The following is a 23,312-nucleotide window of genomic DNA, read 5'->3' on the forward strand; positions in this document are numbered from 1 at the left end:
TTAAATCCTCCTATTTTAATGTTGGCCACAATTGGAGCATTTCTTTTTGCTTTGATTCATCTCTGGATGACATCCATAAAGCCCCGCAGTGTTTGACTGTCCCTGCACGTGCTTGCGCTTACCTCCCACTCTTTGTCAGTAAGCTACGAGTTTAACATCAGATTGTGGAGGCTCGCTTCTGTTCGCTTAACTCACCCGGCCTACTTTTGAAAAGAAAAGGATGGTTTCCCCTTTCTGAAATTCTTTCCATCAAAAATTAAAGCTGAGACAGAAGAGAGAAACGCAACGACGTCTTCGCATTACCTCAGAACCTTACCAAGCATTTTGTTAAAATTGCTTTGGAGTCTGTTGTGATTGCATCTCAGATGTGATTGGCCCTTGCATTGTGTCTGGCGCTCAGTGTGACATGCTTGCTATGGGCACATTTCGGCATAATAGAAGTCAAAAATGTTTTCAGGGCCAAGAAATGTTATTTTGTAGAACCCAGGACAAATTGCAGAAAAAAATAAAAATAAATAAATAAATAAATAAATGCAGATATTGCAATTTATGAGAACTGAATCACAGGTCTTATTACTTTTAAAAATCTGAAAATTGTTTAAGTTCACAGAGAAATTGCTAAAGAAATGTTGTTGTTTTTTCAAAGTGGTTTAACTCATTTGTGATTTTATACAATGTGCACACATGACCATTTTTAATTTCCAGTCCTGGCATGAGTACACTGGTTGCATACATGCTCAACCATCTATGTGTGTGTATGTGTGTGTCCGTGTGTTTGGACTCCCCAGGGGATGAAACAGTGGTATTCAGCAGCCCTTATTAAAATGCAAGTCTGACCTAAAAGAGTTCAGAAAAGCACACGGGCAGCTGTCCTTGATTTTCTCATCACCTTCCAACCCCTACATGCACACACACAACCCTCGTTCTCATTCACCCTGCCATTAAATCACACACGTGTGTCTCTCAAGTCTCACACGGCGGGTTAAGATCCGATGAACTCGGCTGTTTTCTCTCGCTCTTGTTCTCTTTGTCCGTCTCTTCCTTAGTACAAGATAGTAAAAGTCTTATCAGTTTAGAGGGCAGGCTACTCAAATCCTTACCTGCTTAATTCATATTTTATGAAAAAGTAATCTTCTGAGTTTTGAAAATCTTACTGGATTGAGGTTACTGCAGATCCGCCCCCAAATTTCAGACGAAAATGATTTCATTTATATTTTTGAGGGAAGGGCACTTATTACCAATCAAGGCAGTCCTCATTTTGCTTTACAAAACTGATGCCATTTATAATATTTATAAATCATATACAGATAGATCCTGTTTTCTGACATCGACAAAAAATATGGAGCTCACATTTGATCTGCATTCCCGACAGGATCGATTTGTCATCGGCTTTCACAGAGAGAAGGCAAGTGCTACTAAAGCAGCGCATCCTCAGACAGAGAGCTCACCTTCAGAGCCTAATGAACACGCTGAAACTCAATGAATTTTAATTTGCCATTATATTGAGACAAGGGATAAAAGCTTGTGAATTTATTAGGGAGGAAATTGAAACGCAAGGGGGCCACACTTCTTGATTTTCAGCACAATCTCCATGAAAAGAAAAGGAAAAAAAAATAATTAGCTTTGAAGCTGTAATCTCCACCTTAATGGATGTCGAGGTGCTTAAAGGGGTGTCTTTGCTTATCTTCTCAGTTTCTTTCATGCTTTTGCAATTTGGCCAGATAGTGACGGGCATGCAAAACTCAATCAATATCAAGTAAACAAAGCATGTACTGGCGTTTTGTTGTCTTTATTAAAAAGAATAAAAAATGCATGAAAAAAATAATGGAGTTACATAATGGCCCTAGACTAAATTAAATTTTGAATAATTCATTTTTATTTATTTTTTAAATTGACTTTGACTACATTTCCCATGCTAATAGAAAAAAAAAGAAAAATGTTGAAGCTACGTATGTATTTTATGTCTTGGAATCTAATAATATGTTTCTGACTCGATTTATGAATAATAAATTAAATAAGCAAGAATGATCCCAATACATGAACCATTTCCACTCTGTATTTACACTCCAGCCGAGCCTTGTCTGTGAGCGTACTCATGCAACGTAGCGTGAATATAATTAACAACCGGCCTAGTAATTTCATCCGACATCTCTCATACTATTTCTCCAACGTAGGTGGTTATAAAACTGGGCCGCACCAGGACATTTTTAGAAACCACCCTGTTAACGCGCCGCTTCATGGAAGTCTTTGAAGCGCGGGACTGCGGAATGTCTACTGTGGGTTAGAGACGGAAAAATCCTCATATTGTGTTGATGGTGCGAGCTAATTTCCTCTGTTGATGAGATACTCGCCCGACACACCCACATATGCTTCACATATAAGGAGACCCCAGTGGGCACAGTTATTAATCCCACTATTGCCACCACATATGCGCCTTGGGTGTAATACATGGACACTGACACCTACTCTGTCAGTAAAAGCCTGGGAGGAGTGGAGATGGTGAGAGGAAAATCACATCTTAAAGGACAAAACAAAAACACGGGCAAAAATTGGTGTGAGACCATAATCTCTTTTGGACTGGTGGCAAATATCAAGTCGAAAGCAATATTCTGCACTGAATTTTTTTTTCCTATCGAGCTACGAATTGATAAACAGATGGCGGTTGCTATCATGCACAGTTCCAATCTGCTCGTCAGAAGTTATTAGATGCTTTGTTTGTTGCTCAAGGACATGTCTGCATGCAGTTTGTGGGCACTGACAAAAAAAAAAAAAAAAAAACACTTTGATTTGTGTATAACTCAACTGCTTGTAAACTCGAATCATGTTTGACTTTGTGAAAATTAAGTTAACACCTGCAGACAATCCATTTGGACACCAAACTTTTCTGGCATGAATAATATTTCCGTGGAGGAATCATTTCCAAAACACTGACTCACATTTAATTGACAATATCAGATATCAGAATCCAAATGACCAAAGATGAAATTCACAGGAACAAACAGGAACACCGCAGAGACGAATAAAAAAGTAAAGCGACGGAATTATATCAGTAACCCCAGTTTATTTGTAAAAGAAATCACCACTGACACGAGAAATCCCGTCGCGTGCAGGACAACCAACCTCTCTCGCTTCAAAGACACGCAGCCTTGTTTCTGTGGCAACTCATTTGCGAAGCATCAAGGCTGAACGCCGAGCATCATGAAATAAGTGGAGCCCGATGTTGGTAAATAGCTGCAAATTGACGGCCTGGTGGACGTAAAGGAGGATGGACTAATAAACCAGAGAGGGGAGGGGGGAGGGGGTATTGGCAGTCCCGATGCACCAAGGGTTGTATAAATGTAGACACACGCTCAAGGCAAAGCACACTATCCTAGCAAAGTTTGCACCCGCCTTTGATTTATCTCAGTGGGGGTTGAGCCTGTGTGTCATGAAGCTCCACCTATATCTCATCCGCCTCCTCTTCCTTCCTCCCCATCACTTGCGAGTCCTCCCACACACAGCTAGCCATCATTCCACTGGTAAACATTTCATCAGAGCTCAAGGAGAGCCGGCCGTAAAACACAGCCGCATGAGGAATCCACCATACGTGTTGACAGTAAGAAGGACGACACAAATTTTAGGGTTGGAAGCATTTAAAAGGGAGTATTTCGGAAGCGGTTCCTGGAGTGAAAAAAGAGAAAAATCAAAAAGAGTTCTGTGGTTTTCCTGTTGCCTAGATACAAGCTGCTCGATTCATCTCCCTGTTGGGGAGCTAATGTTTCATTTGAAACATTGACACAATTCATAGCATAAACTTTATAGTTGGCGAGCTTGAGCACTGCGATTATCTCCGAGCACGTCGCAGGAAAAAAAAAAAATAACCAAGTTAGAAACACACATTTGTGGCGTAAATGAGACTAACGAGGCTCTAATTTGCAGAGACGAGGCTTTGTTTGTGTACCAGTGTTTCGTTTCTTCCAAATGGTTTGTCATGTGCTCACATGGATTAGTGTGGCCTCTCCAAATCGCTCGGCGGTAAACATTTCGAAAGAAGAACACACTGTGTGTGTGCGTATGTGTGTGTCAAGTTTAGATTTCTCATTAGCAACCCTGAAAGATTTACATGCTATTATAAAATAGCTCCAACTGTTCATTTACTGAGTTGTTTACCTCAAACGATTAAAAAGAAATCTAATAAAGGTCCATTTTTGAGCGTTTCCGAATGCAGACACGATGAGTCAGCACAAATCTTTTGTCCTCTAATGTTCAAGGTTTTTTTTTTTTTTTTTCCCCCGACAATAAAATCAAACGGAAAAAAGAATTTTTGGTGGGTGAAATTACGTGGAAGTTGAGAGAAATGTCATATGTCAAACATTCTCTGGTGTAAAGTCTCGAAATTACTTTTGGACAGCTTGTCGATGGTGAAGTCGGAGCAGCGCCGAACAACAGACGCACATATCATCCATTCATCCGTCTGTCCATCGCTCTGTCCGTAGTCCAAATTGAGGACTGCAGATGTATAAATCTTGCGGCTTCATATATTTGCTTACATAGCCTCGCATCTACTGAAGCAGAAAATTGGATGTTCAAGCCAAGTTCCTTGTTGCGTACTTTAACTTTTTTTTTCCGCGGCTTTCCGTTGAATGGAGGAGACTGACTTCCTGCTCCTCAGCTTTGGAGAGTTTACGAGGACATTTTTACGGTTCATCGAACCGTCACCTTTCGATGAATACGTCAGCACTCAAGTTGAATGACAAATACGCTAATTTGCATTTCAGATTCTCTTGCTGTTCATAGAAAAAAAAAAATACAAGATGTGTCAGCCCGCAAAATCTATTTCAAATGCAATGCTGTGATTAGGTCAATAAATGTCGTTTCTCACATGGAGGCAGCTTACACCGAATCAATAGGATCACCTCGGTGATGGTATTTTGTATCTGCCGCAAATTAAAATGGATACTAGCTTGGGATTGTTTTTGTCAGCAATGCTCAAATCATTAAATGAAAAAATAATTAGAACAAATACTATATTTCAGCTGCTGTGTTATAAAAAAGACCATCAAGTCCCGTTGTGTCACTGCAGGTATGCAACACTTTGGATTCAATAACTCAGCTAGCAAAAGCTTTATTTAGGAGACCCCCCTCAGATTTGTCTTATTCCAAGCATGGAGCGTGGAGTGAAGCTCTTCCACTCCGAGGTAAGACAACTGTCTTACCGCCTCGGTCCAACTGTATAGACGAGGCCTGAGCATGAATCGATTACAGAAGAGAATCGGCAAATGCTGGATCAATACTTTCGGACAACGCTAACTGGCGCTAACGTACTAGCAAGGAAGACGGTATACGAAAAAGTTGCCCGAATGGAAACAAAAATTCCATCAAACTCATGGATGTCTCCCAAACTGGAAATCCACCAAATGTCTAAATTGTCTGCACAAAATTCAGGGAAGGCGAGTTATCGCCACCGACCAACCAGGGGTAGAGTCAATTAATCTTGTCTGTCTCCTCTCTGAAAACACTCCCAAGTGTCGATCAATAAAGATATCTGTCAGTCAAGTTGATGATTAGGTATCCCCTAATGTCCTGCGGTGGCTCGAGGCATCGTGAATTTTGGACATGTTAAATAAGAGCGTCCGGGTTGATGTTCTGCCTTAGCCAGACACCGTCCCCCGTCCCTGTTCCTGCTCCCCCGCTGTGTGCTCTGATCCTCATTTACAGTCAGCTCGAGTTGTCCTCATGTGATCCATCTTATCCCGCCCTGACACGGGCCTCCGTGCTTCTGTCTGCCTTGTGTCCAACTCTCGCAGAGCAGGATTTGGTGGGTGATACTTGCTGAATGGAGCAAAGCTGCATCATCAGCAGCATCCTTGGTCATAAAGGACAACCATAAACGGGGACAACCCCCAGCCACTCCAAAAACTGTGCCAGTTTCCAAGGCTCGCTTGTTTTGGGGGCGTAAACTGGGAGAAAAGAAATCCAAACATGCGGGTTACTTTGCATATGCTAGGATTTGCTTTTCTTTGAAGAATATTTAGCTTTAGGAAAAACCATGATGCATACTTAAACAGAAATCCCCTCTAGCTTTACACATCTGCCTATTTTTGGGAGTGTTTGTTCAACTGACACTAAAATTTAGGACTCCAAACATACGTTTTCCACAAAACATGTATATAAGAACGTGAGATAGACCAGGTCACGATGCAATCGGTAACACATTTTGGAAAAATTGAAATGTTGCCTGACAAATGATTTAGAAATTCTCTAAAAATATTAGTAACCAACAAATTACGAGAATAATGTGCAAAGCAATAAATTACCGTATTTTCCCAATGTATGGGACCATTTGGGGAAGTTTTCATACGTAGAAATATAAACCAGGACAGCAAATAAGTCAAACTTTCAATTTGACATCGAAAAACAAGGCACTCCTGATTATAAGGCACACTTTCAATTTTTGAACAAAATTAATCAATAAATAAATAGTAAAATAAATATGGTAGCGAAAGAATTAGTGGCCAGAATAAATAAAACAAACTGCCCTCTGTTTGCTCAATTGGTCCATGCAAGAAATGTGTTTCATAAGAAATTAGACTTGACTTCCTTCTTGTATTATTAACAGCATATTCAAGGAGTGCCAAAAAGTCAGCCAAAAAAGCCTTAAGAGCTACTGATTAATATTGGAGTGATCTTTACAAATACATTTTTTACAGCGTGACCTTGTACATCGTGTGTCTCATGTCTTAAAAATAAAAGACAGACACGTGCATTTGTGTATCTCAAATAAATAAAACATACACTCCTAATCCAAACTTAATCATAAGGGATAAGCACACTAATTAAAATGAATAATATATTATGAATGTAAATCAGGCAGGACTGAGTTTTAGATCAAGGATAATAAAAGGCTGATCCAATATGTGACAATCGATAAGGATCAATCCGTGATTGATATGTTGCGTCAGAACAGACACTGATGATAAGTGAATCTGTCAGACCTGAAACCGAAAGGCAAACACAAAACAAATCGTATGCGCTCCTATCCAACTTGCATGGGTTTTCGTTTCCTCCTCTGTGTAGATTCATCATCCAGCGTGAACGTTTTGGCAGTCTAAACATGCTGATTTGTTCATTTTTCTTCATTTTAGTGCTTTTCGGATGACTTTTATGCCGCAATGTCTCAATGTGATTTGATGTTCACACCCGCTTGGATCCCGCGGTAAATCGTTTCCTCAACAACTACTTTTGAAAGAACTTAAAGCCTGTATTTCCCCTTGCCCTGTTCGGGGAGCTTAGCCAAGATGGAACGTGACAGGGAATCCTAACAAGCTCAGAGGTTTAGAGTGAGATATGGCAACAGAAAAGTGCTTCCACCTGGGGACTCAGATCTCCAATGACAGTCTGCTGACTCTCTTTTCAGGCTTGAAACAACTGGCCAGCATGTCCCATTTTCATGTTTGAATACTGACTAATAAGCATAATGGATTAGACTGTGCGACATCTCTTGTCCAACTAAAATTTTTACCAGATGGAAAGGGAACAAGGACATTACATTTCTATATATACATTTTTGAATATATATATATATATTTCAATATAAAAACAGAAATAAATAAATACAATAAAATAAATAAAATAAATTAAAATAAAATAAAAGGTGTCACCAACCCGGTGCCCGCGGGCACCAGGTCGCCCGTGAGGACCGCATGAGTCGCCCGCAGGACTGTTCTAAAATTAGCTCAAATAGCGGCACTTGCCTTATTCAGTACCCAAGAAGTAGCTCTCGGTTTAAGAAAGGTTGGTGACCTCTGCTATATACATATACTTATTTACCAAACATCAGGTTTGAGTCAGGAACGAGCAGTATTCACCTCCATGGCGCTTGAGGGGTGGCTGGCGTCTTCGCCGTCCACCTCGCGCCTAGTTAATGGCCATGTGTGGTCATTACAGCCCACCAATGAGTCATAGCCACTCTGGCAAACGCAACCTCGGCTTCTTCGGGGCTACCCGTGTGGGTTTATCTACAACGGCGATGGCGTCAAAATCACTGTTGCTGTTGCTTACTGTGGCAGTTGTTATCGATGTTTACTCTGATTCCCTGCACAAAAAAAAATACTGACCCACCAGTATGCCTGCAGTCATGCAAGGTGTTGTTTATATTCCAACTAGATAGGTCAAACACACACACACACACACGCACACACACGCACAGAAAATATGGTATCTAATGGAGGATCCTCTCAGGTTGTTTCTTCCTGCAGAGTATATCCTTTTCATTCGGGTTCAATCCTATCCCTCTTACTCCAAATAACTTCTATTCAATCTATATCTGTCTCTCTACACTCCTGCGAGTATAACAGCCCATCCCTGTGCCCAGCTGTGGATTATATCACGATGGGTAAACTCATAGTTGTGTTCCATCAGTCTTGAGAAAGGTGGGCCGCTTAATCAAAAAACTCATTCCTCATGTGAGAGCCAATGCACTGAAGGCGAATTCTTGCCTGTCCCTGGTTCACGATATGTGGCTGCAGCTACTGCAGCATGTCTGATAAAAAAAAAAAAAAAGTCCTAGCTAAAGAAAGAAGCACAACCTAAAAAGAAATGATAATTTATCTACTGGCAGTCTGAGTTTATAGTGACTTCATCTTGGGGTGGACAGCTCAATGTAGAACATTTCTACATTTTTTATCACATAGGTGTGCCAGTCCCCGTCTTCATTTTCGAGATCTTATCCGCTGTTATTCACTGGGCACTAATGACTTTACGAGAAGGATGGTGTGTTTCACTACCCGCCTCCCCACCCTCCACAGGTCCCAGCAGGCTCTCTCAAACTATAAAGCCTTGCCACCTCCCTGTGGTTTTGGTTATTTCACCACCCATCAAGAGAACGAATGAAGAGGAATACTAATTAGTCGAGAGAGCGTGGACAACAAAGATGCCATTACGACACAATCATTTACACGTGTGAGGACAAAGCTAGGTGTCAATTTCTAAAGGAGTCAAACATTTGCAGATGGAGTTAAGAACGTTAAATCAATTTGCTACGGGTGGTTGGCTGAGCAAAATCCTGACTTGGAATAAAACAGATTCCATTTGACAGGAACTTTCCTTAGTTGTCTAATCTTTGTCTAATTGTTGGCTAAGCTTCTCATAATTTCTGACATCATTTCTGATGAGGCATCAATCATACTTGGTCAATATGGCTCTGACAAATTCAAGGCTTTGGGAGAGTCCAAGACTGGAATGGATGATTGGAATCAGGTTTGCTGCAGCAGGTAAAACCAGGAAAACAGCCAAGATATCAGCTCCATAGGACCGGACTTCCCTACCCCTGTTTTAGACAGCTCATTATCTGGACCAAAACGTCTGACCTACACATCATTACAATGCTTTGTTCCAAAGGGAGATGGACAAAAACTGAAAAAAGGAGAACTAAAGACTTTAAATGATTTTCTTAGAAGAAAGAAGTGGGCAGTCGCCATTGTGCTACGTTTTATCATCCAGACAACAATTTGTCTCTCCGGGGGAACTCGCCCTTCCAAACTAGCTTCTGCCTCTTCACCCGTAGCGGGCAAACACAGAATCATCTCTTTGCTTGCTTGTTCGGCCTCTTGCTCCGTCTTACCCTGACTTCCTCTTCTCCTTTCGAGGAATGAAGTCACTGACAGGCAGATGGGCCGATGGGGATCGACTGAGTTCCCCAGGCTGAAAGCTAATTGGGAGAGGAGGCTGAGAAAAGATGCCAGCGCTACAAATACTCCTGACATGATAGACAAATCAATGCACATTGTATATTTCCACCATGCTGTGTTGAGGGGGAACATCCTGGCTTTGGATCTGCTCTGGTTTATTAAAAAGGCTTTTGTTTGTTTTTCTGAAATGTCCCACTTGACCTCTAGTCAAACCTTAACTTTTGAGTGATAGTCAAGTTCTTGTGGTTTCTGTTTTTTTAAGAAGTGTATGATGAAATGAAGGAATTAATGTTATGATTTGGAACAAAGTATTATAATATTTTCTAAGATGAAGAAAAACAGAACATTCTTTGGTTTATCACTCTTCAGAAAATAAACCTGAGGCGGGAAGTGAATGCTCCTAACTTTCGACATATTATTTAGCTAGCAGTTACAATACCTCATTAAATGGATTTACCTAATGAAGAGCATTAATCCTGAGTAGAATTAGAACAAAAACATAAACTGTAATCACACCCAACTTTCAGACTTCCCATTTATCAGTGCGAGCCTCAAATGCCCCGTGTTTCAAGAACTAAATAATCGCATCCATTTTTACTGCTTGGTGAAAAAGTAGGCTCTAAACACACTGTAGGTTCTCGAGTTCATAACTAAATGTCCTTGGACATGCCTGTGGAAGGAATCTTGATGTGATGACACTGACTGATGAACATGTTTATAACTAGTGCCCAAAGTAAATACATCTGGGACAGGATGGTGGCATTGAGTCAGTAACTGTGGCTCAATACCAGGAATCAGATGGATGAGGGCGTTAGGGAGCCGTGGTCCTGAATACAGCCCATCTGAAGTTCTCAAAATGAAAGATGGTGGCACATAACATAATTGTTCTTCCTGAAAATCAGAAGGTCTTAGGGGGGACTTTCTCTCACCGCAAGGAACTGATTGGCCTCATCACTTTCCAGCAGTGCGTACAAGAAAAAAAGCCTTGCGATTCTCGGAATACTCCTCGGGCCTTTCCGAGTCAGGTCTGATTGTGTCAAAGGCAACAATAACAACCCTTGTATTGTGTTTTATGGGAGATGTTTTTTTTCCCCCCGAATATCCAATAATTTTGTTATTTATAGCCTAATCACACATAAATCAAGAAGTGGATAAATTCTCAGTTGCCGTGGAAACAGCATGTCCTGATGACATTAGCCTCTCCGTGTGACGGGTTCTTCTTTTGGAGCGACAAGTGACATGAAAAGTGGACTATTCTCATCCTTACCAGTACACAAACCCGGCTCATCACTTTTCCATCTTTTACTTGGCAACATCGGAAGGCAAACCTTCACGTTGATTCGTTTTTACACGGAAAAAAAAAACACAAACAGTGAGGTTGAGTTGTTTATAGTGCTCAGGCAGCTTCCTCTTGGGTTCTGATGTCCCAGAAAGCCAAACACAGCGGGAGATTAGTGGTTTGACATGTTTTTCCTTGCATACTCAGTAGAGGGGGGCATGCAAATGTGTGAATGATGCTGAATGGAGGATTCCAAAGTTATGGATTTAAAAGTTTGATAAAGACGTGTTTTCTTTGCTGTCTGCCTCGGAGGGTGATATAAAAGATGGATGCCAGACAGACAGATAGACGATAGATAATCAGCGACATTAATATTTTTTACATCTCAGAGTGACGTACGAGTCGGGCTATCAGTTCAAGTGTCAACTTTTAGATAGGAACCAAACTATCTACAAAAACTAGGTCATGCAAATCAGACCAACCAAGGCTTACAAGAAAGAAAAAAAAATAAAGATATTTCTGGCATCATAAGATGGATTGTGATAGTTGTGAAGAAAAGTTATAAGGGCTGTGAATCACTACTGGAGACGCGAGACGTGGGTGAATAAAGTGGGGTAGACTCAACAGATTTACAGTTCCAGATATATCTACAAACTGCACTGTGGCGCTGACTCAGCAAGAAGTCAGCAAAGGTGCATTGCTTTTCAAATCTTCCAGATATAACACTCGCATATTGCTGGGATCCCCTCAAAGGAGAGTAAGAAGTAAGTAGTTGTAGATAACACCACACGGGATTTGCATCCAGAGGTGGAGAATCCACTAGACCTGGATTCTCCATTTCTGATTGCATCTGACACCCGATTAAAGAAGCTGGGATTTTGGCACACACGTTTTTTTGTTCTAGACTCTGCTGTCAAGGTGAAACTGAAACGTCGATTTTGAGCTCTCTGAAGGTAATTGATTGGTGGTGAGCCAGTTTACTCTGGTTCGACGATTTCGGCAGTATGTCATCGACAGTCCGGATGAAACCATAAAGATCTAGTTAGAGAGTTACTAACATGTCCTGTTATTTTTTTTGTGTTTCAGAGGCTTGGTGGGCTTTGCCTCCAATGGGAAATCAGTATCGATTCCCAATCAATGGCTTTATAAGTAGAGCTACGATAGATAGCTAGCGCTCTGTCGGACGACTCATCTCCCGTTGCTTCTGTTAACATTAAGTACGCAATTTTATTTATTAAACCTTGCACAATTGGTCTTGAATCAGTTTGCTGGGATCCACATAAAAAGCTTAACCGTTCTTGACAGCCTCAATTGTATAGTGAAGGCAATCATATCTTTGGATTGACATTTGGCGCACTAATACAGTGACGAATAGCTCGCATGAATAGTAAAATATTAGGAACGCATCTGCGTAAACCAGTCCGGTACAACACTACAAATAATAGCTTTCAAAATGGAACCTGAATTGAATGTGCACCTCTAATAAACATATTTAACAGATTACTGAACACTGAAGGGAGGATTTATTGCGTGGTGGTTGTATTGTAGAGCATTAGTTTTTATTTTGGCACACCTAATAAATTGGCAAGGGAAGCGTATAGGAGGGAGAGACATGGATGGGTGGTGAGGGGGAGACGGATGACGAGAAAATTCAATGCACAGATAATCGTGAATGCAAGATGACCTTGATATACTGTACTAAAAAATCTAATCAACTTTAAAGATTACATCCGTGGAATGGAAGAAAATATAAAGATTACTCTCGCTGGATAATTAGCAGGTATGTGAAAAAACAGCAATGATTAGACCATTGTATTTTTATATACAAGATGGAGTTGCTGAGCCAATTGCTTCATGCGGACCAATAGAGTGCTTCAGCCTTGATGCTGTCAGCACAAGCATATTCTGGCAATCTTTTGTCTCTTTTGGATTCTGGGATGTTTTCAAAGCATTGCTTTTAACGTATACTCTACAGTCATTTCACACCTGAGATTAAGAATTCAGACGGTGTTGAGGTACAGCAGTGTTGACTGCCTTAAATCTGAAAAAAAAAAAAAAGGTGGCCTGCCCAGGGCACCACAGTCTCCAAGCTGCCCAGCGATCACCTGCATTGTGAGACACGGCACGTACATCTCGACAGACGATACGGTTCAGGCAGTCTCTGTTCCCTGCAGCTGGACTTTTGTCTGGTTCTTTTCATGGCAACACGGGCAATGGTGAAGACAAGCTCAGCCGCAGCAGCTTGCGCTTTGCTTATCAGCTCGCAACATATTGTCAGCATTTGGTCGAATCCAAAAAAGATGGCAAAACGTACAGGGAAAGCTCGAAACGAGGAAAAAATGACAGGAGGGAGAATTTTTAAAAAAGTGTCATGGATGGAAGAGTAACTAATTAAGAAGAGTTGTTGTTAAATAAATTTGCCGTCTTTCTGTCTGTCATACTCCCACTGAGCTTCGTGCCAGATTTAAAGCAAAACCTACCCTCAACACTGTGCCCGTTTATTGTTCCACATATTTCATATTCATTCATTGGAATGTGTCTTTTACTATCACTCCAAGCCACCATGGGGCTGTACTGTAATTGCTCATTTCAAGCACAAACACATTGTGATGCTTGAGTGCAATTCACAGACACACATACCACAATTCTAAGTTGCATTGTGCGTTTACAAAGAAAAAAAATGTCCAAGCGGTCTACCTGCATTGCAGTTTCACTGCCGTGCATAAATCCCGATGTACTTGGCCTGTTGCATTCATCAGGTAATAATATAATGTTCATGTCAGCCACGGCCCCTCCCATCAAGAATAAATTTGCAACTTCCCTGTAAGTGTCCTTCACCCAAATCCTTGGCCCTGTCTGGGGGGAAACTGAAAAACGATGTGCTGAATATTTATTCTTAGTCTTGGCGTTGATGAAGTGAAATAGAAAGTTTGTCAGGTAGGAACGAAGCAAAATTGAAAAAGCTGATTCTACCAATTGTGGCCTGATGAACGACCCAGCCTGCAGCATGTCATCGATTCTGAGAGGGAAGCACGAGTATTCCCATCTTCTCTCTTGGTGCAACTTTATGATTATCCAAATAAATTATTATTTGCTCCAAAGACATTTAAAGATAGTCGATAAATCAGGTGGACGATGCCTCTCAGGTTAGCGAGAGGACTCTAAGAAGACGCTGACGGTCAAACTATCAATTCTTCTTCACCTTTAACTTGGACATCATTCTCGGTCCACTTACCCATTCCTTTTTTCTCATCCCTCCCTGCCTTATCTGATTCAATTTATAATATAATGCCCCTGAAGGTGAATTAATTCACAGTCGAAAAGACAACCAGATTAACAGCCACCAATTTAATAGCACTCAAGCATACATGTAGCAAGGAGATTATTCTGCCTTCATCAACCGTAATGGTCAGAAGTTCCAAACATCAATATGCTAACCCGAAGCGTGTTACGCTAATGTTGATTGATGCGTTATTTTCACGATAGAGGATGTTGGCTAAATTGACTTGATGGTCCATTTTACCATAATTGCCGCATTCTTACAAATGTGCCTCAACAGTCCAAAATGTTAAATCCTGCAAATGCTCTGTAGTTAATCCATTATTGCAAAATTAAGAGGGGGATGGAAATAGATTTTGGATTCATTCTCCATTCATAAGATTGTGTTTCCAGCTTTCATTTGGGAGAGTTAAATGCTACGCAGCGGAAAGATATGCTATCTACCGCATAACGTTTCAAAAAGCCTGAAGTGGCTCTTACTCTCCATTCCACGGGATGGTTTTCTATTACGTATTAAAAAATCATTTAATTTAAATAGATAGCAGTGTGTCTCACTCTTTAAAGAAAATAAAATGGAGCCTTAACTAATCACAGAATGGACAGCCGTCAATGGGCAATGGCCTGTGAACTGATGCCTGCCAGTCAGGCTGTCAAATCCGACTGGCTGCTTCATTTCTTGAGCCTTCTGTCTGGCCCTCTTGTCCGCCTGTCGACTGCTCCGTCCCACTGAAATGGCTTCTCACTCCCCCCATAGGCAGCAACCATGCCGATCCCGTACGCTTTAACCAGCCCGTATGTCAATTCCGCTTGTTAAAGTCGACGCTGACCTATTCGTGATTCAGTCCGAGGCAATAAAGTCTTCTTGATTAGTTTGTCTATTTTTAAACTGAGCTGAGTAATATTTACATTGCCGTGTACTGTATTGGGAATCTTGCTACATTAGAAAATGTGGGTTACTAATTTGGGTGTGATATCCTAAAATTTGGTTTTCTCCAAAGCCTAGCTGGGCAGTTATAAATATTTTGTTCGCTGTAAATTCAACTACGGCTTTCTTGAGCCAATCTGTCCAATGTCTCTTTCTAACAAGACTTGAGAAGCAGCAGCAGCAGCAGCAGCAAATGAAGCGATTTGCTGTATGTCAAACGGGCAAGAGACATATGTGAAACAAGCGAACGCAACTAGTAACATGCATTGGAGTGAATTAAATGCATTAGAGTTAAATCAAGAGTATTTAATAAATTAATTAAAAAGTAAAAAATCATTTTACATTGTGGAAGGGGGAAAAACAGCAATCTTTACCTCGTTTAATGGCAGTATTGGAGCGCTAACATCCTCATTAAGCTTGGATCAAAGTGTGAGGTGCAGAAAGCAGTGGCATGGAACCAGAGTGAAACTGATAGGATTAGTGCACGGGTGCGATGTTCTCCCAAGCAAAGAGCATGTTTGATGTCTCCCACATGGCTAATTGAAGACCAACGGATCCAACTTGAGGGAGTGCATCTCCAAGAAAATACAGACAGCTTCCTTGCCCTTACCTACCTTCCCATATATATAACATTATTATTTTGTTTTGATTGAGAGCCTGTATGAAAACTTCATTAAAGGAGCTGTGTATTAAATCCACAGGAGCTGAACATCTGGCAGAGGTACATAGTGATGGAATAATAGAACAGTCTTACAGTGAAAAGATACAAATGATGTCTTTTGTTAAACCCAAATTCATGCCAAGAGGGCTTGAAGTTGGACAAAAGATGTAAAGGTCAGGTGAGTCAGGCTCCAACTCAGAATGAAAGGTGAGATCAAAGACAACAGAATTTCAACTCAAAAGAGATGAACAGATTGAAACCCATCCAGCCACAAGGCCCATGAAGAGACATAAAGGCTGTGAGGTGGGCGAGCATGTGCCGCCGAATGATTTATGTCTGTAAAGGGGCGACTAAATGTAGAAACAAGATCAGAGCACATTTTAAAATGAACCGTGGACTTTGCGGACTACTGACTGATAGTTACTGTCTGCACTCCAAAATAGTAATAGATGAATCAGTGAGACAGACAAGGCTAGACATCCAAAAATAAAATCAAGTGGAACCTCATATTAATGCATTCAATCAGTTCCTGAGTTGGCTTAGGATAAAACAATGGACTATTCAGATGTAGCCTTGGATGAGCTCACCCTGAGACAAAGCCCGTAGCTGAAACAATTTTCAGATGGCTGGAGAGGTTCGCTCACATCAAAATGTGTGTACTTATTTGCAGTGCATTCAACGACATGCAAAAAAAAAAAAAAACTGCAGAAAAACAGCACACAGCACATGAAGAGGACATGAATAGGAAATCTACTAAATGTGTTTTTTTTTTTTTAAGTATTCTGTGTGGAACAGCTTGAGCACAACTTACATACGGTTTCACAATAAACTGTGTAAAACTATGGCAGGGGTGCCCAAGTCCAGTCCTCAAGACCCCCTTTTCAGCCTGTTTCATCTAAAATAGGAAACCTAAGGGCAATTGAGGACCGGACTCGTGCACCCCTGAACTACAGTAATCTTGTCTGTAGCTCAGTTTAGGAATTAAACACTCAATGTAGAGTAAATAATTACCTCTGGTGGTTTCCCTGTGGACAGAGTTTTGTTTAGGAGGAGCGGCGGTGGTGCGGGTCATACCTCACATTCTCGGGAGCCTGAGATGGTGTAAGTGCAGGTTCCGGTCCCATTGACAAGCACATCCATGGCTTCTGAATTGTTGGGTTTATAGTCCACATAGTACTCCTGCAGGGGAGAGCTCAAGGTGCGCTCGGTTTCCTTTGACTTCTTGCGCCGCTTACGGGCCGTCGATGAATTCTCCTGCAGTTGCTTGACGCTGCTGGGGTAGCGTTTCCACGACACGTAGATCACGAGTAGGATCATTGCAACGGAGAGAAAAAGGGCGACACTTCCTGCAACGATCTTATGAAAGGACACGGGCTCCAAATCTTGATCTGGAGGAACCGCCACTGACTGGGTCACCGCTGATGAAGTCGGACCCCTGATAGAGCCTTCAGCTCTCTTTCCAGAGCGAGTGGGTGAAGCCAGAATTGCCGGGTGATGTTCGGGCTGCCCGGAGACATTGGATGGAGTTGGCGGAATGCTCGCGGTGAGCATCGTAACTTGGTTCAATTGACACACCCCGAAAGCTTCAACGGCATCCATCACTTTCTCACCTTGGGCTTTCTTTGGAGAGGCGCATATCATAGTGGTTTCCTTTGCGCCCCTGAACTTTTGCAGCCAAGAAACCAAGGGACAAATGGCTGGACTACAGTCCCAAACATTTCCAGCCAAGCTAATTGTAGTGACAGAGACCCAGGCGTCGACCACCTCTTGGGACACATTGGTCAACTTGTTGGAGTCCAAATTGAGGGTTTGTAGGTTGGGTAAATACTGGTAAATAGCAGCATCTAATTCTGACAGATCATTCCCAGATAAATCAAGTTTTTGGACGGACGCCCAAATCCAGGTTAGGCCCTGGCTCATGGAGCGAATGCGATTCCATTGTAGGTAAAGCGATCGCAAATTGTAGAGACGGGGGAAATGTGAAAAATTGATCTTTGAGAATTGGTTATGTTCCAAGTGTAACTCGGTGAGCTTGACTAGGCCGGAGAGTGCATTCCGACTGATACTGCGCAAGCGGTTGTAACCCAGATCAATAAACTCAAGATTTCTACAGTCTTGGAAGAGACGCAGTGGAAGGATTTTTAGGGAATTAGAACGTACGTGAAGGCTGAGAAGCTTCCGTAGTCCTTGAAATTGACCTGGCTGCAACACTTCCAGTTTGTTGTACGACAGATCAAGGTTGCGCAAATTGGGTACGGGATGGAATGTGGTGTTGAGAAGGGAGGTGATCTTGTTGGAGCTCAAGATCAGTTCTTTTAGCCTGCGAACTCCCTGGAACGCCATCCCATCCACGGTTGTGATGTAATTGTGGTCTAAGTAAAGCCAGATGAGGTGGTTCAAGCCGACAAACTGGCCGGCTCGAAGGTTGACGAGGCTGTTGTACCTCAACGACAGGCCTTCGCAACCACCCGAGAGGTTCTTGGGGACGTCGCGAAATGCACTCGACTCACAGTACACAATTTTTCCATCGCAGCGGCAACTTTTTGGGCATGGACGCTCTGTTTGAGCCGGACTTGCTGCTAGCCACACCTGCATCAGCAGTTGGAGTATTATCCAACGACGTTGCAGAGCAGAGCCTGAAAGCCAGAAAAAAGAAAGTCAAGCAGATAAGCTACAGCACAGAAAATTAAAAACATATCAGCATCGCTGCTACCCTTCAAATGATTTGAAAGAATAAATCACTCTGCCTTGACCACTTTAGTCTGTGTCAGCTACCTGCAAATATATCTGTATGGCTGACATTCACTGCTTGTGAGAAATCCTTTCCTCACTTAATCCACTCAGTGATGATTACTTTATCACCTTTTCTGTGGTGCCACTCTCTCAAACCTAATCCCACAATTTCCTCTTCCCTCTAGACCCCGACGGGGCATCACAGGGTGCGACACTGTTTTTGTTTCTCATATATGGACAAATTGAAATGGTCACACCCCATTACCGTCATTGTGGTTTTGTTGCAAACTGAGAAAAATAAGTTTTGTTTGAATTCGTCTGTGAGAATAGCGTGCTAATGCACAACAATGAAGGAATCCAATTTACCGTACTTTTCTGACGACACTTTACATGCTTTAATTTTCTCAAAAATCTGCACCTTATAATAAGGTATATGGATTTCAAACTCAAATTGAATAAAGTTTGCTGTGCTGTTTCTTTCCAATAATGTGCAGTTATACACCTTATAACCTGATATGCCTTATAGACTGAAAAATACGGTAAATTAAAAAAAATGCTCGCAAAAACATGTTTGCACGTGTAGTGAGAGGCATTCGTTGGATCGAACGCTTGCTTTAAAATTAAGAAATAAAAATCCACCCGAGTGTTCAGCAGAATGGTGTCATACCACTTGACGTTCAAAGACGAGGCAGTCATTTACATTCAAAGTGTTCCTCTTTACAGAGTCGCTAATGATTTCTCATTAAAATATATTGATTTCCCCTTGAGAAGGTGGTGCGGGGTTACAGTGTGTGCTAGTATAGCCTTTCCTACCATTATCAAAGGGTGATATGAATGGTGCATACCATTTAATTGCTTTACAAAAGTTAATACGGGAGGTTGGCGGACACCGTGCCAGACATGATAACTCACTAAAAAAAACGGCTCCCGTTGCGGCCGACTTCACCTGAACTTGTATTCTTTACGGCTACATTGATACTTGTAGTTGACGTAGAGAGCGATCGTGGCTACGGCATAATCTCTTTCGGATTTGTCAGTGATAATTCTCGAAAATCGAATAGCCGAGGGGCATGATTGAACATATGCTTTCTAACATAGCCATTTAGTTTCTAGCCGAGCATCTGTGTATCCCATATGTGTATTGGATGTGTGTGTCTGAGTGCAACACAGAAATACACATTACTTTCACAAAAATCTTTCATCATCCCTCGCAGATGGAGCGAACGGTTGTATATACATCATCAACCCGTGATGCTTTTTAAAATACGACGGTATAATACGGAAATCCCATGTGTATTGTTGTAACGTTAATTGTAATACACGTTTGACTGAGTGCGTGGGTCGTTGAACTTTATTATTCCAACTTGGATTTAAATTCCACGAGTTAGCTTGTATTTCCCATGTGAATATCAGACCTGTTGTATTGGATGTGACTGCCTCCTTATTCATTCACCTCGCACCACTCTTACTGAAACCTTATGTGGTTAATGAGTGCTCTGTACGCTAATGCCTCCTCTAATGGCATTCACCAAGGTGCAAAAGTCACCCTTCCGAGGTGTCTCTATTACCCTTTTACCTAATGTGCTATTCTCCTCAAGCTTTGTTCTTCTCCTGTGCCTACAATACGCACCTTCGTTAGATCCAACTAACAATCATGCGACATGTCCTGAACCCGCTCTGGAAATTTTACCAAAGTGGTTGGTCATTTTAGAGTTTGCTCGGTTTCAAAAGACTGAGAGAACCTACCACGTATTACTCTCCAATTATCTTTGGGGTGATGCCAAGGCCTGCCAAGTTAGACCCATTTCACCTGCTGATATAAAACAATTGCCCGCCATGCCCTTGAATTGGTAACGCTTTACCGAGACAGGAAAAAGAACGAGGATATTTTTGGTGAACACACACACAAAGAAGGCGAGTGTGTTTTTGCTTTTCAATCTTGTCTGATTCCTGATTTCCCTTGATAGCAACAGCTCCATGCAGGTGAAGCGATAATAAGAGTGAGCATAACAAAAATAACCAGCCCACACGTTTCGCTCTCTGTCCCTGTCGAAACTCGCTTTTGACAAACAAACTTTAGGATTTGAATTACTGGAGCTATAACACACAACTGTGCCAATTCACAAAGTACCATTAGGCATGTTCCGTATCTGCAAACCTCCTAAGGTATGAAAACGTATGTGAATATAAGATCTTTATAATGGAGAAAATGTTTTACATGACCAATTATGGTATAAAATAGGAGTAAGCCAACATTCATTAGTAACACTGATGTGAGCTGAACGTGGGAGTCGTGCCAGTCAGTCAATTAGCTTTAGACTACCTCTGTGAAGCTAAGGGACATATACAGTGAAGGCTATGGAGGCCACATAAAGAGTGAAAATAAAAAATAAACGTATATTTTAGAATTCATATCAGGGTTGTGTTGGTCATTGAGAATTTCAGGAAGTTGTCTGGATTTCTTAAAATGTGGAATATAGCCACAGTCCTACCAAGACAATGGAGTCAATTACAAGTTGTCAGCAGCCTTTATCGAGCTCGATGTACAAGTCGAGAAAAAGAACGACAAAAGCTACAACTCCAAACAATGACCTGTATGACGGAGATTGTGTTTGACATTTATGTCAAAACAGCTGGTTTGTAAACAAATGTCATTGATGTTGGGAAGCTTGAAAGTTCAGGTCAGGTTTGAGGATTATAGAACGCTGCTTTTGATGTCAACTACGCGGGGAGTCGACCTGCTCTGTAAAGTGCTCAATCTTCACTGTCATGTTAAGCTGTCACGTTAGGGTATGTCATATCATGTTGAGTAGTTTCGTCGTAATGTAGCGTTCAGGGGAGCCGAAGAAATAAAAATCGTGTGTGTCACTGTAGTTTTTGTTTCATCTCACACAGAATCCACATTATAATGCACCATATTTAGTTTGATCATCATCAAGAACTTGTTACTTCAGATCTGAATTCAACAAGCAGGAAGTAGAAGAGATATGCACAGAAATCAAACTAAGTTTGTCTCCATGGGAACCTACATAATGTTCAGGTGAATGAGAGTATCCCGACATTTGTTTGCAGAGAGAAAACGTCAAACGGGCCAATTGCCGTGTGGGACCCAAACAAAACGACTTTAGTGATACCGTCGTTAAATTTAAGAAAATGTTGGGACTTGGAGCTGTTATTATCTGAAAGGCAAGTTATGGGCTTAGTGAGGCTGATGGAATCACTGGGCTTTAACAGCAGGCACAACCGGGTATCGTTGGAACGACATGCCATATTGTAACTCTCAGTGACATGCGATCGATTCCATTCTGAATTTGTGCATATTAAAAACATGATATTGCTCTCAAAGGCCCAAGTGACCCTTGCCCTTGCGGCTTCACGTGACATTTTGTGAATGCTGCCTTTTGGATGCAGACGAGCCGGCAGAAGGTCATCTGCTATCTACTGTTGAGCTAATTTGACCTTGCTTGCAAAAAAATGAAAATTATAAACCTACACTGGGATATTTGGTTTCTCTATTTTTTAATAAGCATGCTTTCATTCTGACATAATATTTAATGAACAAAAAGCCAGACAACCACCCTATAGGCTTACTTTCTTTGCACGTAAATTGCATTTGAGTCACACAGTGCAGTCTGGCGTGCATGCGGCTGTTGCTTATATTGATGCGGTGCAGAAACCCACCGTGGATCAATATATCACACTGACTCACAATTAATGGCATGGCAGTAGCAGTGAACTTGATCATCTGTACAGACTACTGGTTTCCAGTGGCTGGCGGGGAGATTAGACTACCACTGATAATACTACTGGGTAGGCAAATGATGGATTACAAGGACTAATTATACAGTGGAAAGTGTGTGTGTGCGCATGTGTGCAGAATATATTATCAAAACGAGAATCCGAGTGAGGGTGAGTGTGTGGTCATATGCGCACACGAGGAAACCAGGACAGCAATAACAAAGCAAAACTCTCAATTCCAATGTAGCTTACTTTATGTACAAATATTGTACTGATCATTTAGTGACTTTTTTTTTTTAAATCATGGCATTACCACTTGCAGACACTTGCATAGTCCGTGTATCAAATTTGTGCCAACAGATGTCAAAGTTTGGGATCATCAACAACTGGATAGTATAATTTTATTTCGACCAGATTAAGGACACTCGATAGGTTTAGCGAGAGCTACGCTTTTAGAACATTGACAGGCTTCCAACATTGATGTGATTAGCATTCCTGTGACTCCCTGAGCATGTCAGCGAGCCAGCCATTCAAATTGGTCAAGAGAAAATTAAAATAGAGAAGAAAAAAAACTCTAATTTGCAATGCACACCATTCAGGCTACCGTCATTGACTGCACAGGCTTGCAAATTACAAATGAAGTCCCTTTAGTCTGTAATAAACCTTACAGCCAAATGGGGGTGGAGGGGGCGAGGGAGGGAAGGAAGGGGGGGGAGGTGTGAGCACTGCAGCGCTGCCACTGAAAATTAATGCACAGGATTCAGCAGTGATTCCTGAAGCCTCTCAAATACGTTTTTGACAGTGTGTTCCGAAAAACCTTTTGGTGCGACTTAATTAGTTTCTCGGTACAATGCATTGGAATTGAGGAAGATATTGGCGTGCACCTTGCTAGAATATAAACAATGTTTATTATAAAAGGGAGCCACTTACCCATATCCGCGTTATCTGTCAAGTCCAGTTACTGGATTTGGATCCGCATGTCCACTAACAGGTAGCGTCCTAATTCACAAACCGGGTCTGAGCGCACCT

General features: G+C 41.6%; 1 protein-coding gene across 1 annotated transcript in view; it reads right to left on the reverse strand.

Annotated features, from left to right (window-relative positions):
- The window catches only part of LOC147048330 (leucine-rich repeat transmembrane neuronal protein 4), a 37,412-nt gene extending 14,195 nt beyond the window's left edge, over positions 1 to 23,217 (reverse strand). The window contains exons 1-2 of the mRNA XM_085926967.1: positions 23,214 to 23,217; positions 16,887 to 18,448 (exon numbers count right to left, since the gene is read on the reverse strand). Of these exons, the coding sequence (XP_085783093.1) occupies positions 16,887 to 18,448; positions 23,214 to 23,217 (1,566 nt within the window). The remainder of the gene's footprint in view (positions 1 to 16,886; positions 18,449 to 23,213) is intronic.
- Positions 23,218 to 23,312: the final 95 nt, after the last annotated feature.

Source organism: Syngnathus leptorhynchus, chromosome 12 (genome assembly GCF_054491065.1).
Source record: "Syngnathus leptorhynchus isolate UIUO chromosome 12, UIUO_Slep, whole genome shotgun sequence".
Lineage (NCBI taxonomy): Eukaryota > Metazoa > Chordata > Actinopteri > Syngnathiformes > Syngnathidae > Syngnathus > Syngnathus leptorhynchus.